The sequence below is a fragment of the Oncorhynchus masou genome, chromosome 5 (genome assembly GCF_036934945.1).
Source record: "Oncorhynchus masou masou isolate Uvic2021 chromosome 5, UVic_Omas_1.1, whole genome shotgun sequence".
Lineage (NCBI taxonomy): Eukaryota > Metazoa > Chordata > Actinopteri > Salmoniformes > Salmonidae > Oncorhynchus > Oncorhynchus masou.
Window position 1 is genome coordinate 74,034,355 of NC_088216.1, and position 15,679 is coordinate 74,050,033.

The 15,679-nt window shown below is 43.9% G+C and overlaps 1 protein-coding gene across 6 annotated transcripts in view; it reads left to right on the forward strand.

Annotated features, from left to right (window-relative positions):
- LOC135540234 (neural cell adhesion molecule L1-like protein) overlaps positions 1 to 15,679 on the forward strand; it is an 89,171-nt gene that overhangs the window by 48,638 nt on the left and 24,854 nt on the right. For 3 of the 6 annotated variants that reach the window (XM_064966744.1, XM_064966750.1, XM_064966746.1), the window contains exons 2-6: positions 11,629 to 11,843; positions 13,797 to 13,814; positions 14,325 to 14,433; positions 14,718 to 14,908; positions 15,439 to 15,561. In XM_064966744.1, the coding sequence (XP_064822816.1) occupies positions 11,735 to 11,843; positions 13,797 to 13,814; positions 14,325 to 14,433; positions 14,718 to 14,908; positions 15,439 to 15,561 (550 nt within the window). In that variant the 5' untranslated portion in view covers positions 11,629 to 11,734. The other 3 variants (XM_064966745.1, XM_064966747.1, XM_064966748.1) reach the window with 2 other exon arrangements.

Here is a 15,679-nt window from a genome sequence, read left to right on the forward strand (position 1 = left end):
CTCCAAATAGTGGAGGAAACTGTAGCATTGTATAAATATTTTCATCTCTGATACTGAGCTCACCCCATCCCATTCCTCCATAACACCATACACCACAAACACACACACACGCACACACACACGTACACACGTACACACACACACACACACACACACACACACACACACACACACACACACAGTCCCTCAGTCCCTCAGTACTGGACCATATTTCTGACAGCTGTGTCAAACAGCTCACCCTGCGAACGCTGTCCAGATGCCCTGCTGTAGAGCACAGGAAGTACAAAATGGATTGCAGACAGCATATTCCCTGTAAATCACAGATCGGAGCAAGGAATTTCAATGTGTAGAAAAGGGACCTCAGGGGAGAGGAAAAAGGGTAACAACCTGCCTGGTGTTTTTTTATATTTCTCTGTCGCAATTCAATATATGACTGTACTGTATCTGAGTTGGGGCATCAGAACATACTTGTGTTGGATGGGAGTAAATTGCTTTGGGGTTTGATGGAGGAGGGGATTTGGGATATAAGTCCCATCCATCATGTATGGCTGTGGCACAGTTTCATCAACAGTTTCAACCTGGGAAATTGACAACATCTGTCAAATGGAGTGAATGGAGGTGGGGAGGACCTCACTGTGTTTGTTCACACAAAATAATATCCCTGTCCCCACAGTCCAGGCTGTGAATCCATAACAAACCTCTCCTGGCTACTCAGTGAGGATCCTAGACTAATATGATGATTGTCCTGGGCTTGGGGCGCTCCTCTGTGACTCAGGACTTCAAAGAGACAAGAGCTGGGAGAGAGAGAAAATGAAAGCTCTTGGCTCACCATTCTGCAGACAGACAGACGGACAGGAGCGATATACCTTTTGCGGCACTAGTACTTGAAACGTGACAAGTTGAGATATTCTGTCAGGAATTTCTCCCAACCTTTGAGCTCTCAAGATTGACACTTTTCAGTTAAATACCAGCTATAGTAAGCTGTTGTGTGATATTTCTGCACATTTCCCAGCCACATTCGCTTCCTATTACAGTGATGTGTGTCTTTAAACAAAAAACATTGAATCTCACCTTATCTTGAAATGAAGACTAATGGTGAGGTGGTTGGGAGAGATTGCAGCAGTATTAGCACTGAAAGTTTATGTCCCTGCTGTTTCTTAATATGCTAAGCAGGCCTCCATATTTCACTGAGACAAATAAAGCATTCAGCAGCTAGCAGAGCAGAGCAGAGCTGCACAAATGAACAGCTCACCAGAGGAAGAGGAAAACCTTCACCTCACCTTTACTCATGAAAAACACTAATCACTCAGCAAAGATTAAATAGACAGGAAGGAAGATGCAGAAACAAATCAAATCAAATATTGAATAAAATGTTATTGGTCTCATACACATGTTTAGCAGACGTTATTGCTGGTGTAGCTGTCACGCCCTGACCTTAGAGCCTTTTTTATTCTCTATTTGGTTAGGTCAGGGTGAGACTTGGGTGGGCAAATCTATGTTTCTATTTCTTTGTTGGCCGAGTATGGTTCCAATCAGAGGCAGCTGTTTATCGTTGTCTCTGAATGGGGATCACACTTAGGCAGCCCTTTTTCCCACCTTCAGTTGTGTGATCTTGTTTTTGTACAGTTACTGTGTAGCCTGCAGAACTCTACGTTCGTTTGTCTTTTTTTTCTTTTCTTTTGGTGTTCATCAAAATAAAGAAAGATGTACGCTTACCACGCTTCACCTTGGTCTCATTCCAACACTGAATGTAACAATAGCTAAATGCTGTCACGTTCTGACCATAGTTCTTTTGTGTTTTCTTTGTTTTAGTGTTGGTCAGGACGTGATCTGAGTGGGCATTCTATGTTGTATGTCTAGTTTGTCTATTTCTATGTTTGGCCTGATATGGTTCTCGATCAGTCAATTAGTCATTGTCTCTGATTGGGAACCATATTTAGGTAGGCTGTTTTGAGTTGGGTTTTGTGGGTGATTGTTTCCTGTGTCTGTGTTTGTGCCACACGGGACTGTTTCGTTGCCAGTTCACTTTGTTATTAAGTATTTGTGTTCATGTTGAGTTTTCTTATTAAATAACATGGACACCTACCACGCTGCATATTGGTCCGATCCTTGCTACACCTCTTCTTCAGAGGAAGAGGAGGAAATCTGTCATGACAGAATCACTCACCAACCAAGGACAAAGCGGCGTGGTAACCGGAAGCAGCAACAGCGGCCGAGGACACAAGACTCCTGGACGTGGGAGGAAATCCTAGAGGGAAAAGGTCCCTGGGCAGAGCCGGGGGAATATTGCCGCCCCAAAGCAGAGCTGGAGGCAGCGAAAGCAGAGAAGCGGCATTATGAGGAGCTGGCACGGCAGAGCAGCTGGTAGCACGGGAGGCAGCCCCAAAAATGTATTGGGGGGGTGGCACAGGGAGAGTGTGGCAGAGTCAGGAGTCAGACCTGAGCCAACTCCCCCTGTTTACTATGAGGAGCCAAGAATGGAATCAGAGCAGTCAGCGAAGTTGAGGTGTGCGTCTGAGAATGTGGAGGAGAGATTGGACAAATTGGAGGAGAGTGAATGGAGGGGAGATTATGAGACATTCGAGGAGTTGTTGATAAAATTGGAGGAGAGTGAAGAGAGAGAGAGCTGTTGGTTTGGCGTAGTATGCACGGCATTCACCCTGAGGAGCGTGTTAGCTGTCTGATGCCACATGTGTCAGTTCCTAGTACTCATCCTGAAACAGGTGTTAAAGCTCCAGAACAATTGATGCCGGCTATACACAGCAGGTCTCCAGAGTACCATCACAACCCATAACCCATAGTGTTCTGTTCCTGCTCCCCGCACTCGCCCAAAGGTGCGTGTTCCCAGTCCGGCACCACGCATCAAGCCTACTGTGCGCCTCCAGAGCCCAGTACTCCCTGTTCCTCCTCCCCGCATTCGCCCTGAGGTGCGTGTCCTCGGCCCAGTACCACCAGTGCTGGCACCACGCACCAGGCCTACAGTGCGCCTTGCCTGTCCAGAGCTGCTAGAGTCTCTCATCTGTCCAGAGCTGTTAGAGTCTCCCACCTGTCCAGAGCTGCTAGAGTCTCCCGCATGTCCAGAGCTGCTAGAGTCTCTCGCCTGTCCAGAGCTGTTAGAGTCTCCCATTCGTCCATAGCTGCTAGAGTCTCCCGCCTGTCCAGAGCTGCTAGAGTCTCCCGCCTGTCCAGAGCTGCTAGAGTCTCCCGCCTGTCCAGAGCTGCTAGAGTCTCCCGCCTGTCCAGAGCTGCTAGAGTCTCCCCACTGTCCAGAGCCGCCAGAGCCGCCAGTCTGCAAGGAGTCGCCAGAGCCGCCAGTCAGCCAGGATCCTCCAGAGCTGCCAGTCAGCCAGGATCTGACAGAGACGCCAGTCAGCCAGGATCTGACAGAGCCGACAGTCAGCCATGATCTGCCAGAGCCGACAGTCAGCCATGATCTGCCAGAGCCGTCAGTCAGCCAGGAGCTGACAGAGCCGTCAGTCAGCCAGAAGCTGCCACAGCCGTCAACCAGCCTGAGCTATCTCTCAGTCCTGAGCTACCTCTCAGTCCTGAGCTACCCCTCAGTCCTGAGCTACCCCTCAGTCCTGAGCTACCCCTCAGTCCTGAACTACCTCTCAGTCCTGAGCTACCCCTCAGTCCTGAGCTACCCCTTAGTCCTGAGCTACCTCTCAGTCCTGAGCTACCTCTCAGTCCTGAGCTACCCCTCAGTCCTGAGCTGCCCCTCAGTCCGGAGGAGTTTGTTTAGTCCAGTGGGGCCCTTTAGTACGGTTGCAAGTCCAAGGTCGGTGGCGAGGGTCGCCGTTCCTAGGAGGACACTAAAGCAGACAAAGACTATGGTGGAGTGGGGTCCACGTCTGTGCCAGAGCCACCACCGCGGACAGATGCCCACCCAGACCCTCCCCTATAGGTTCATGGTTTTGTGGCCAGAGTCCGCACCTTGTGAGGGGGAGGGGGGTACTGTCACGTTCTGACCATAGTTATTTTGTGTTTTCTTTGTTTTACTGTTCGTCAGGACGTGAGCTGAGTGGGCATTCTATGTTTTGTGTTTCTATGTTGGGTTTGTTGTTTGGCCTGATGGAAACTGATGGTTCTCAATCAGAGGCAGGTGTTTGTCATTGTCTCTGATTGGGAACCATATTTAGGTAGCCTGTTTTGTGTTGGGTTTTGTGGGTGGTTGTCTTCTGTCTTTGTATCTATGTACCAGATAGGACTGTTTCGTTTTTTTCACATTTGTTGTTTTGTATTTTTGTAGTGTTCACATTTATTGACCTTATTAAACATGTTGAACACTAACCACACTGCATTTCGGTCCTCCTCTCCTTCAATGGAAGAAAACCGTTACAAATGCTTGTGTTCCTAGCTCCAAAAGTGCAGTAATATCTAACAACACACAACAATACACACAAATCAACAATACACACAAAGCCAGATAAGGAGGTCCTGGGCTGTAGTGGTTACACATGGTCTGCGGTTGTGAGACCGGTTGGACATACTGCCAAATTCTCTAAAATTACGTTGGAGATTGCTTACAGTATGGTAGAGAAATTAACATGAAATTCTCTGGCAACAGCTATGGAGGAAATTCCTGCAGTCAGCATGCCAATTCCACGCTCTCTCAATACTTGAGACATCTGCGGCATTGTGCGGTGTGACAAAATGGCACATTTTAAAGTGGCCTTTTATTGTCTCCAGCACAAGGTGCACCTGTGTAATGATCATGCTGTGTAATGATCATCTTCGTGATATGCCACACCTGTCAGTTGGATGGACTATCTTGGCAAAGGACAAATACTCACTAAAAGGGATGTAAAGAAATGCATGCACACATTTGAGAGAAATAATATTGTTGTGTGTAAGGGAACATTTCTGGAATCTATTATTTTTCAAATCATGAAACATGGAACCAATTATTTTTTATATTTTTGTTCACTGTATATACAGTGCATTCAGAAAGTATTCAAACCCCTTCACTTTTCACATCTTTGTTATGTTATAGCTTTATTCTAAATTGGATAACATGTTTTTTTTCCCTCATCAATCTACACACAATACCCCATAATGACAAAGCGAAAAACAGGTTTGTAGACATTTTTGCAAATGCAAGTATTCAGACCCTTTGCTGTGAGACTCAAAATTGAGTTCAGGTGCATTCTGTTTCCAATGATCATTATTGAGATGTTTCTACAACTTGATTGGAGTCCACCTGTGGTAAATTCAATTGATTGGACATCATTTGGAAAAACAGACACCTGTCTATATAAGGTCCCACAGTTGACAGTACATGTCAGAGCAAAAAAACAAGTCATGAGGTTGATGGAATTGTCCGTTGAGCTCCGAGACAGGATTGTGTCGAGGCACAGATTTGGGAAATGGTACCAAAAAATGTCTGCAGAGCTCCAGAGTTCCTCTGTGGAGATGAGAGAAACCTTCCAGAATTACAACCATCTCTGCACCAATCAGGCTTTTATGGTAGAGTGGCCAGATGGAGGCCACTCCTGAGTAAAAGGACACATGACAACCCGCTTGGAGTTTGACGAAAGGCACCTAAAGGACTCTCATACCATGAGAAACATGATGCCCTGGTCTGATGAAACCAAGATTGAACTCTTTGGGCTGAATGCCAAGCGTCACTTCTGGAGGAAACCAGGTACCGCTCATCACCTGACCAATACCATCCCTACGGTGAAGCATGGTGGTGGCAGCATCATGCTGTGGGGATGTTTTTCAGCGGCAGGGACTGGGAGACTAGTCTGTATCGAGGTAAAGATGAATGGAGCAAGTACAGAGAGGTCCTTGATGAAAAGCTGTTACAGAGTGCTCAGGACCTCAGACTGGGGCGAAGGTTCACCTTCCTACAGGACAACGACCCTAAGCACACAGCCAAGACAGTGCAGGAGTGGCTTCGGGATAAGTCTCTCAATGTCCTTGAGTGGCCCGGTCAGAGCCCGGACTTGAACCCAATCTAACATCTCTAGAGAGACCTGAAAATAGCTGTGCAGTCACGCTCTTCAACAAAGAACAAAGTACTGCTTCAACAAAGTACTGCGTAAAGGGTCTGAATACTTATGTAAATGTGATATTTCCATTGTTAAGTTTTAATAATTTTGCAAAAGTGTACTAAAACCTGTTTTTGCTTTGTCATTATAGGGTATTGTGTGTAGATTGATGAGGGGAAAAAACATGTAATACATTTTAGAATAAGGCTGTAATGTAAAAGATGTGAAAAAGTGAAGGGGTCAGAACACTTTTTGAATGCTCTGTATATACAGTATATATATGATTAACAGGAACCTTGAAATTATATCACATAAAGCTGGTGATTTGGATATCCTTTTCTAAATATTTAACATCATCAAATAGCCCATATTTTGACAAAGGAAATACTATAGACACAGATTAGATGCGGTAGAACAATATTTTATTCCAGAATGGTTAATGCTGGTTTTTAAAAGCAATGACTGTGCCCTTTTCGTCATATGGTGTCACTGGGGAATGTGTCCCCTTCTGTCCCTGGTCACAAAAGTTCAAGAGGGCCAGTAAGTTAATTTGCCATATCTCCATTTGAGACAGAGGTCAGCGACCCTGCAGTTCATCTCAGAATTGACTTCAAATCCACATCCATCCCTATAGCCTGATTCCCTCATTCCTTTACGTCCCAGGCCCTCTTGTCATTTTTCTCTTACCCCCCTCCGCTCTCCCTCCGACCCAGCCCCAGCCTCATCCACCTGCTCTATGCGCAGACAGACTCCTGCAGTTTTCTCTTACCCCCCTCCGCTCTCCCTCCGACCCAGCCCTAGCCTCATCCACCTGCTCTATGCGCAGACAGACAGTTTTAATGGTGTGGTAATTGAACTGTTCACTCTCATGCATGCATGCGAAAGCAGAATGAAATTGAGCCACATCTCAATTAGACAAGGTTATTATTTAATATTGTGCTGACTTCCTAATCTCATTAAGGGCCTTGTTTGTGTTTTGCTCCTGCTGCTTCTGCTGAAGTTTTAATAATGAATGAACTCCTCCCACTCATAAGCATGTAGAAGAATCTCGTCTAGCCAGAGGTCAGAATGTAACCCATTGCAAATAAACAGGAACTATTATTATATTATATTAAGTTAACGGAATGCATCCAAATAAAACTACTTTTAACGAAATTCCAGAGATCTACTTCCCCTTTAGTAGTTCATTATTAAAAATAGTTTTAAAAGAATTCAAACAAGATGTGGGTGTGTCTTTGCAGGGCATTACTTACTCTATTAGTCAGTACAGAGCTACACCCTTACAGTATGTTTGTTGTTGTTGTCTAGAATCAGTCTCAAATCAGTTGTATAACTGAGCAATTGACTTGGCAAAAACAGAAATGAAACCAAACAAAAAATGCCTAATTACCGGCAACAGGCTAATTGCTGTTTAATTATAACAAATTCTCCCAATGCTTTAATTGTACTTCAGTGATTAACTGGGATTCAGTGCTGAACCATTACCAGGAGTGTGTAGGGAGCGTGCGCGTCTTCCCAGTGTCGCAGCTCTTTAGTGAGGAGAATATTTTAATCCAGCTTGACACGAAGAGGATCTGCTTAATCCCATTACAGGCTTGCAGCACATCAAACTATAGAAGGCCTGTGGAGACACAGACACTTCTGCCTGTCATACTGCAGAGCAGAATGCATATAAAAGAGACAGACTGCAGACAACATAACAGCAAAAGGTTGAACAGCATAGCATCTTTCAATGGCAACCGATAAGGACACTTAACAGTCCTTCAGCAGCGCTTCACCATTTTCATTTAGCCAATTTGACTGCTTTGTCTATATCTTGAGAATGCCTCATACTGCAGAGCCTGTAGACACTCTCCTATCTGTCATACAGCAGAGTTTTGCATGTAAAAGAGGCAGACTGCCGACAACATAACGGCAAAAGGTTGAACAGCATAGCATCTTTCAATGGCAACCGTTAAGGACACTTCTGAGTCCTTCAACAGTGCTTCACCATTTTCATTTAGAAAATTTGACTGCTTGTCTATGTCTTGAGAATGCCTCCTGTCAATCAGAAAGTGTTGAAGTGTTGTGGAAAGTGTTTTTATTATGTTGTAGGTGAGGAAATAGTGAATCCCACAGTTAATCAACAGACCCTTGACTTTGGTGTATAAGTCAATGTTAGGATTCCATGCCAGACCAGATGGCTGAGCTAGGAGACTGAAGGAATAGAAAGCATGCCAACCAGAACACTGTGCCGTTAACATCTCCTTATGAAGAGAGACGTGGGTGTCTGATTCAGCCTGGAGCCTGAATGATGAGGATGGGGCTTCTCAATCAAATGAACCAGCAGGTAGAGTGAGCATGGAGCAGACGTGACTTCCCTCTCTGCCTGTCTCTTACATTTCCTCTGTTATCAGTCTTGTGCATGGGGCTCATTCTGAATGAGAAATGTTTTTTGCACATCTTGGCAGGTAGCCCACTGTAAATGAGAGAGAGCGAGAGCAGAGCAGCACACTACAGTATGTCAATCTTAGCTGAGTTTAAAGCATGGCTCCAGACTTCACATGGCCCAGATTCGGCCCGTGTCCCCTGTCCCTCTGCTTCAACCCCAGGACAGCTTCTGTTCCCTCTGAGCCTCGGCTAAGGGAGGTCAGAGTTCATATTGGCCTTCTCATGGTGAGCAGCTTTTAACTTAGCCAGCTTCATCAGCCTCAGGCTCATGCTATTGCTGCTGAAGGAGAGGATTAAGAACAGCCTGCGGTCTAGAGCAGGCTCGCCCCGGCCCCACTCAACTGATTCATATAGCCCCTGTAGCCTATACTGTATGCCGGGTTAGAGATAGACATCCCAGTCTCCCACCAGTTTAGCCCCTATATGATTTATTAACCTCCCTCAACCAGATGGCCAAGTTGGATCTGGCTAAATGCTCAACGAGTGGGGAAATTAATTAAATCAGATGGCAGGTGATCAAGCACAGTTTGAACAGAACATAATCCATCTAAGTGGTGTTAGGTTGGTTGATAAAGGCCCGAAGAGAAACGCATTGTCTTGGAGGGATTGTAAAAACCTCCCTCTTAAACTCACCAATCCTCCCAACAAAGCACTGCTAATTAGCAGAGCGCGGCGTCCTATCTTTTGATTTTAATCTGTAGTTTGCAACATAAATCACAATGTGTGGGAAAAGAGTGAAATGTGAGCAACATTATTAAGCCTGGGGCATTTCTCCAGTCCGGACTCATGGATCATAACAAAGCCATGTGAGTCTGAGTTTGGAGGAAAAGTCAATGTCCTACAGTAGTATTGTGATTAAGAGGGGTTGTGTATTGCACACTATGTTGTCTGTGGCTCTGCCGGTGACATCAGGGAGGTCACCCACTAGGTCAGATTAGCCAGGATGGACTCACAAAGGCCCCAGACAGAGTTAATACTATTAGCATGAAGCATGGGGAGAGAGTTCAGGGTTCGTGTCTATTTTTAAACAGAGCCTCCTAAAGAAATGAATTAAATTGACTCTTTCACTCCTTGGTCAATTATTCAATTACTTCTCGTGAACTGCCATTTGACCTCTGTGTTTCCTATTGAATTTGGTAACTGAGAGAGAAGATACAAAAAAGAGGAGCAGTGTTTTTGGTCAGAATGATTGAAAACACACCAGTAAAACATTAGCTGTTTGTTAAAACTACCGGGCGTGTGGGAGCGTGGCTATCTCTCCGGTTTCGCTCCATCCTGCTGAAATAAAGAGCTTAACACACACAAATTCCCAGACAAATCCATTTTTTGCCATTAATTGGAAGCTCCATCTACATGAGAAGAGACACACACTGTAATTACTGGATTTGTATGCTTGTGATGAGAAGTGTTCAGCTATTTCCATTTTTGTCAGTGGACATTTGTGAGGACTCCCATGAGCATTATAATTAGGCACATTTTTTTGTCACCAATTTTCGTATTACTAGTGTGACATTATTCAATGTGGCCTGGTCTATCTGCTACCCTGCGTTCAACCAACTAAATTCCTGACTAGAATGACCCAGTGACCTGCAGTAGGTCACAGCCAACTTGAGGCAGGCTAATGAACAGATACCCTAGAGATTCTATTATAGAACAGAGGCTGGTGGGCAACAATGCCGTCGAGGTGAACATTCCTGCACAGAGCTCTATCCCCACAATTCTGTGCTCTTGTCATACTGTACACAGCTCATTAGGATTCAAGCCGCTGGCCTGTTAAGAGGAGAATGACCCGTGCCCTCTGACCCTGAGACCCACTGGTTATCAGATATGAAACAGATAAAAAATACTATTGCTAGTGTCCTCCTGAGTGGCGCAATGGTCTAAGGCACTGCATTGCTAGTCCAGGCTCTGTTGTAGCCAGCTGTGACCCGGAGACCCATGGGGCGGTGTACAATTGGGTTAGGGGAGGGTTTGGCTGGCAGGGATGTCATTGTGCACTAGTGATGCCTCTGGTGGGCTGGGTGCAGTGCACTCTGACAAGGTTGCCAGGTGTACAGTGTTTCCTCTGACACATTGATACTTCCGGGTTAAGTGGGCAGGTGACTTGGTTGTGTTTTGGAGGATGCATGGCTCTTTACGTTAACCTCTCCCCAGTCCGTACGGGAGTTGCAGTGATGAGACAAGACTGTAACTACCAATTGAATACCACAAAAAGGGGTAAAAAAGGTATATATATATATATACTATTGCTATTCTTTGGAAGAAGATTATTGCTAAGTCTGAGAACCATGTGTGATCCTCATGGCTGTGTTGTGTTCTCTTTGAATATTCAGAGAGGAGCCCACAGACACAGAACAGGAACAGCCTGATGACAAATGCTGCAGCAGGGTTGTATCTTAATGATGTAAATCATTCACTCTGTTGTGGAAGGAATTCATAATTTTCACTTTGAAATGTGGAGCATGTATTAATATAACCACTGCCTCATGTATTTATGTATTTAAACTCTTGTTCTATGGTGCATGAAAAACTACTCGCTCTGGCTGCCTAGCCAACACACTCCAACAGACAATAAACAAGAAAACAATGTGTGTCTCCAGGGAACAGAGTGATATAGAGATGCAATAATTAGATTTTTGTCACAGTAGCATTTTAAAGGGGTAATCAGCAGTTGCTACATCAATTCTTTCACTTTTAAGTTAATTGTATGAGCCTATTGATTCTTGAAGAATATAACTTAGAAATGCCTCATGAGCTAAATTCAACGGTCACACTCCATGAGAACACAAAATATAAGCTTGTTTTACTCCAATGTTTGTAAACAAAGTAAATGTAAACAAGCACTAGATAACCTAAAAACATGGTTCAAACTATAATTTTGATATCATGGATGGTCAGTTATTGCAACTATAGCTCTGGTTACTAATTTAATAAAAGTGGTTACATTTCCCCAGCCCCATCCCTCAGCTTTTTACCGAAACGGCTGATTGCCGCTTTAAGCATGAAGCCCAGAATGTGGTCCCTGCTGATGTGAGTGACTGCTGTGCTGGAAACTTGTGTTGTGCCTGGCTGAGCATCTCTCTCGGTCACCGGGGGTTCTCTCTGCCTTGTGTGGGATAGCCTGACTGTCTGTCTGCCTGACGCGTGGGTGGATCTGGATTCATGGGATGCCACTCTCACTCTGTTGTCTGTGTTGCACTTGCAGGTCCGACGTCTTCTGCATGCCATAGAGATGAATTGAGAACTGGAAGAGAGCAGCGTGTGTCACTTCCCCCAAGATTAACTCTGAGATTGCTGTCTGCTGTGGCGTGATGAGGATGAGGTCGTCGAGGTGGAGCCCAAGATTGGCTCTCCTGGTCGGTGTGGTGGCCGGTGTCTGTGCCTTTCACCCCACCACTGCCATAGACATACCACTGGAGGGTAAGCGCTCACTTTCCATTGAAGTGCCTGGGCAGGATACCATACAGCTTTGTAAAGTACAGTATATTGATTTTGTTTTCCAATATATTTAATGGTCAAAGCCGTATATATTGTAATGGTCATCCTCATGTATTCTTTGAAATATTTAGTATTCTGTAATTCTGTATCATACCAAAATCAGTTCTATTATATTCATGGATGGAACACATCCTTGGCTGGGTTTTGATTTCTTGTTTAAAACATCTTATGGCTTGAATCCCTCTAACGGGATTGAAAGTGCAGGGCGCCAAATTCAAAACAACAGAAATCTCATAATTAAAATTCCTCAAACATAGAAGTATTTTACACCATTTTAAAGATAAACGTGTTGTTAATCCCACCACAATGTCCGATTTCAAAAAGGCTTTACGACGAAAGCACACCAAACTATTATGTTAGGTCTGCACCTAGTCACAGAAAAACACAGCCATTTTTCCGGGCAAAGAGAGGAGTCACAAAAAGCAGAAACAGAGATATAATTAACCCTTAACCGTTGATAATCTTCATCAGATGACACTCATAGGACTTCATGTTACACAATACATGTATGTTTTGTTCGATAAAGTTCATATTTATATACAAAAATATGAGTTTACATTGGCGCGTTATGTTTAGTAGTTCCAAAACATCCGGTGATTTTGCAGAGAGCCACATAAATACTCATAATAAACATTGATAAAAGATACAACTAATATGCATGGAATTATAGATACACTTCTCCTTAATGCAACCGCTGTGTCAGATTTCAAAAAAAGCTTTACCGACAAAGCACACCATGCAATAATCTGAGTACAGTGACAACAAATCAAGCCATACAGATATCCTCCATGTTGTGGGGTCAACAGAAGTCAGAAATAACATTATAAATATTCACTTACCTTTGATGATCTTCATCAGAATGCACTCCCAGGAATCCCAGTTCCACAATAATTGTTTGATTTGTTCGATAAAGTCCATCATTTATGTCCAAATACCTCATTTTGTTTGCGTGTTTATCCCAGTAATCCAAATGCTCAATGCATGATTGCTTAGTTCAGAAGAAAAGTCAAAAAAGTTATATTACAGTTTGTAGAAACATTTCAAACGATGTATAGAATCAATCTTTAGGATGTTTTTATCATAAATCTTCAATAATGTTCCAAACAGAGAATTCTTTTGTCTTCAGAAATGCAATGGAACTCAAGCTAACTCTCACATGAACAGGCGTGGTCAGCTCATGCCACTCTGCCAGACCACTGACTCATTCAGCTCTCATTCCCCCTCCTTTACAGTAGAAGCATCAAACAAGGTTCTAAAGATTGTTGACATCTAGTGGAAGCCTTAGGAAGTGCAATTTGACCCCATAGACACTGTATATTCGATAGGCAAAGAGTTGAAAAACTACAAACTTCAGATTTCCCACTTCCTGTTTGGATTTTTTCTCAGGGTTTTGCCTGCCATATGAGTTATGTTATGCTCACAGACATCATTCAAACAGTTTTAGAAATGTCAGAGTGTTTTCTATCCAATAATGTGCACATATTATCAACTGGACCTGAGTAGCAGGCAGTTTACTCTGGGCACCTTATTCATCCAAGCTACTCAATACTGCCCCCAGCCATAACAAGTTAAATCAGGTTTCTTCATTCTCTTGTATTTGGGCTGTGTATCTTACAGTTTCCTTGGAAACAAGTATCAGGTTTTCCTCCATCTAAATTATTCATAAATCATCTCTTAAGGGCCCGCAGATAAATAACATTTCAGAAAAGCAACCCATACTTATGTTGATGCAAGGTGATTCATTTCCTGCAATCTCCTTAAATGTGGGCTGAAGTGTTTAATTTATAAATGTCTACAACCAACACAAAACTGGATTATGCTTAAACTTCTGTCTGTATTTTGTTTGTTGTCTTCCTGCTGCCATGGATATTCTAGTTGTAGGTCATGTAAACAGTAAGTTCGCTCTGACGTGCCCTGTCCCATTCAGCATTAGTGACCGCCTGTCTGTCCTCACTTAATCTCTTGGCTCAGTGGTCAGCAACACAGCAGCTGTACCATGTGGTCATCTCGTGAACGATCTGCATCTCCATTTATTCACACAATCAACATCTTAGAATTGGATTGTCTTGAACTCTCACCCCTTAGTGGCATGTAGTTTTAACCTGCATCACTGGTCCTACTGGCCTGACCTCATGATGCTAGTTTTACTGTTGCTGACATCTGTAGTTGTGTAGTATATTTCTAACACATATCACTTAAACAAGAAAGCATGGACAAAGCAGAACAGGTTCAAACAGGATGTCACTGTGAAATAGAACTATTGGAAAAGAAAATATCATCATAATGGAAACTAATCATCCCCTAACACCTAATACTAGAGTGAGATATGATGCTATAATAAACCTGCAGTAGGTATATGGAGTTTTCTTCATTAAGGTGCTGTCCCTGTTGTCTGTTGTCCAGTTGAGCAGCTGCCCACCATCACAGAGGCCTCCCCCAGCTCTCTGATCGCCTTCCCCTTCGATGAGAGCTTCCCCATAACGTGTGAAGCCAAAGGGAACCCCAAGCCAGAGTGAGTAATGAGTATCCTACTCTACCATTCCATACCCAGCAGATGGGAGAGGGACTACCCAGGAGAGCTCGTTAGCAGCCCAACAGACAGCCTACCACCGGCCATCGATTTGGCATGTCAACTTGTTTTTGGCTGTTTGATTTCATGGTGTGAAGTCTTGCACATACTGTGAGTGCCAACATTGGACACTGAACACACTGTGTACATTTGGCTGAAACACATTTGACATTTTCAAGGTTTATTTTGAATGTTATCAGTGGCTGATTGAACTGTTGATTTTGTAGATTCTGGTGGACGAAAAATGGGGAAGAGTTTGACCCTTACCAGGACCCAAGGCTGATCAAGGAGAAAAACTCGGGGACGTTTGTGATCCCCAACACTGGGAACCTCACAGAGTACCAGGGAACTTACCGCTGTTATGCCTCGAATAAACTAGGGACAGCCATAACAGAGGAGGTTGAGTTTGTTGTGCCCCGTGAGTAGCATCCCTAAGCTCTGTGGTGCTCCATTACAATTATTTCAAAGTGATTCAGGTCCTGGAATCCAATATTGTTTGTTGTATTGGCCATGGCAGAAAGTCATTGAACCTCCAAAACATTCCACACCCAGTTGCATCTACCCATATGGACTGTGTGGCAGAAGGGAGACTGATCTAGCATCTCCATCATTTCACTTGATACATTTTTCATTTAGTTCCAAAGCATAGTACATACATCTTCAAAGAAATCCAGACAGAGGGGAACTGTGACTAAATTTGTCCATGCTTCAACCATCCAGGGTGGCTGACATGCAGCACAACAGTAGTAATGACGTCTATTTTTTTCTTGCAAGCCAATATATAAAGAAGATGCTGTAAAATCCAATTCACTGGCTCAACACAAGCGCCTTCACACACAACCAACAAAAAACACTAGTATCATAGGACTGCCACCTGCTGGAGAGAAAGGCAACTACACTAAATGACTGACAAATCATTGTAAACTTTTGTTTATTTTTGGGGGTTAGATGTACCGAAGTTTCCTAAGGAGAAGATTGATCCCATTGAGGTGGAGGAGGGACAGCCTGTCATTCTGGAGTGTAACCCTCCTAAAGGAATCCCTCCTTTACAGATCTATTGGATGACCATCGGTAAGTGACTAATGGCTTCCCAGACCTGACACCCTGACACGCCCTGGACAGAGGCCTGTCTGAGTCATGTCAAATCCTTTGTGTTGACACCTGCAGTTTTATTGATGCACAATAGCTA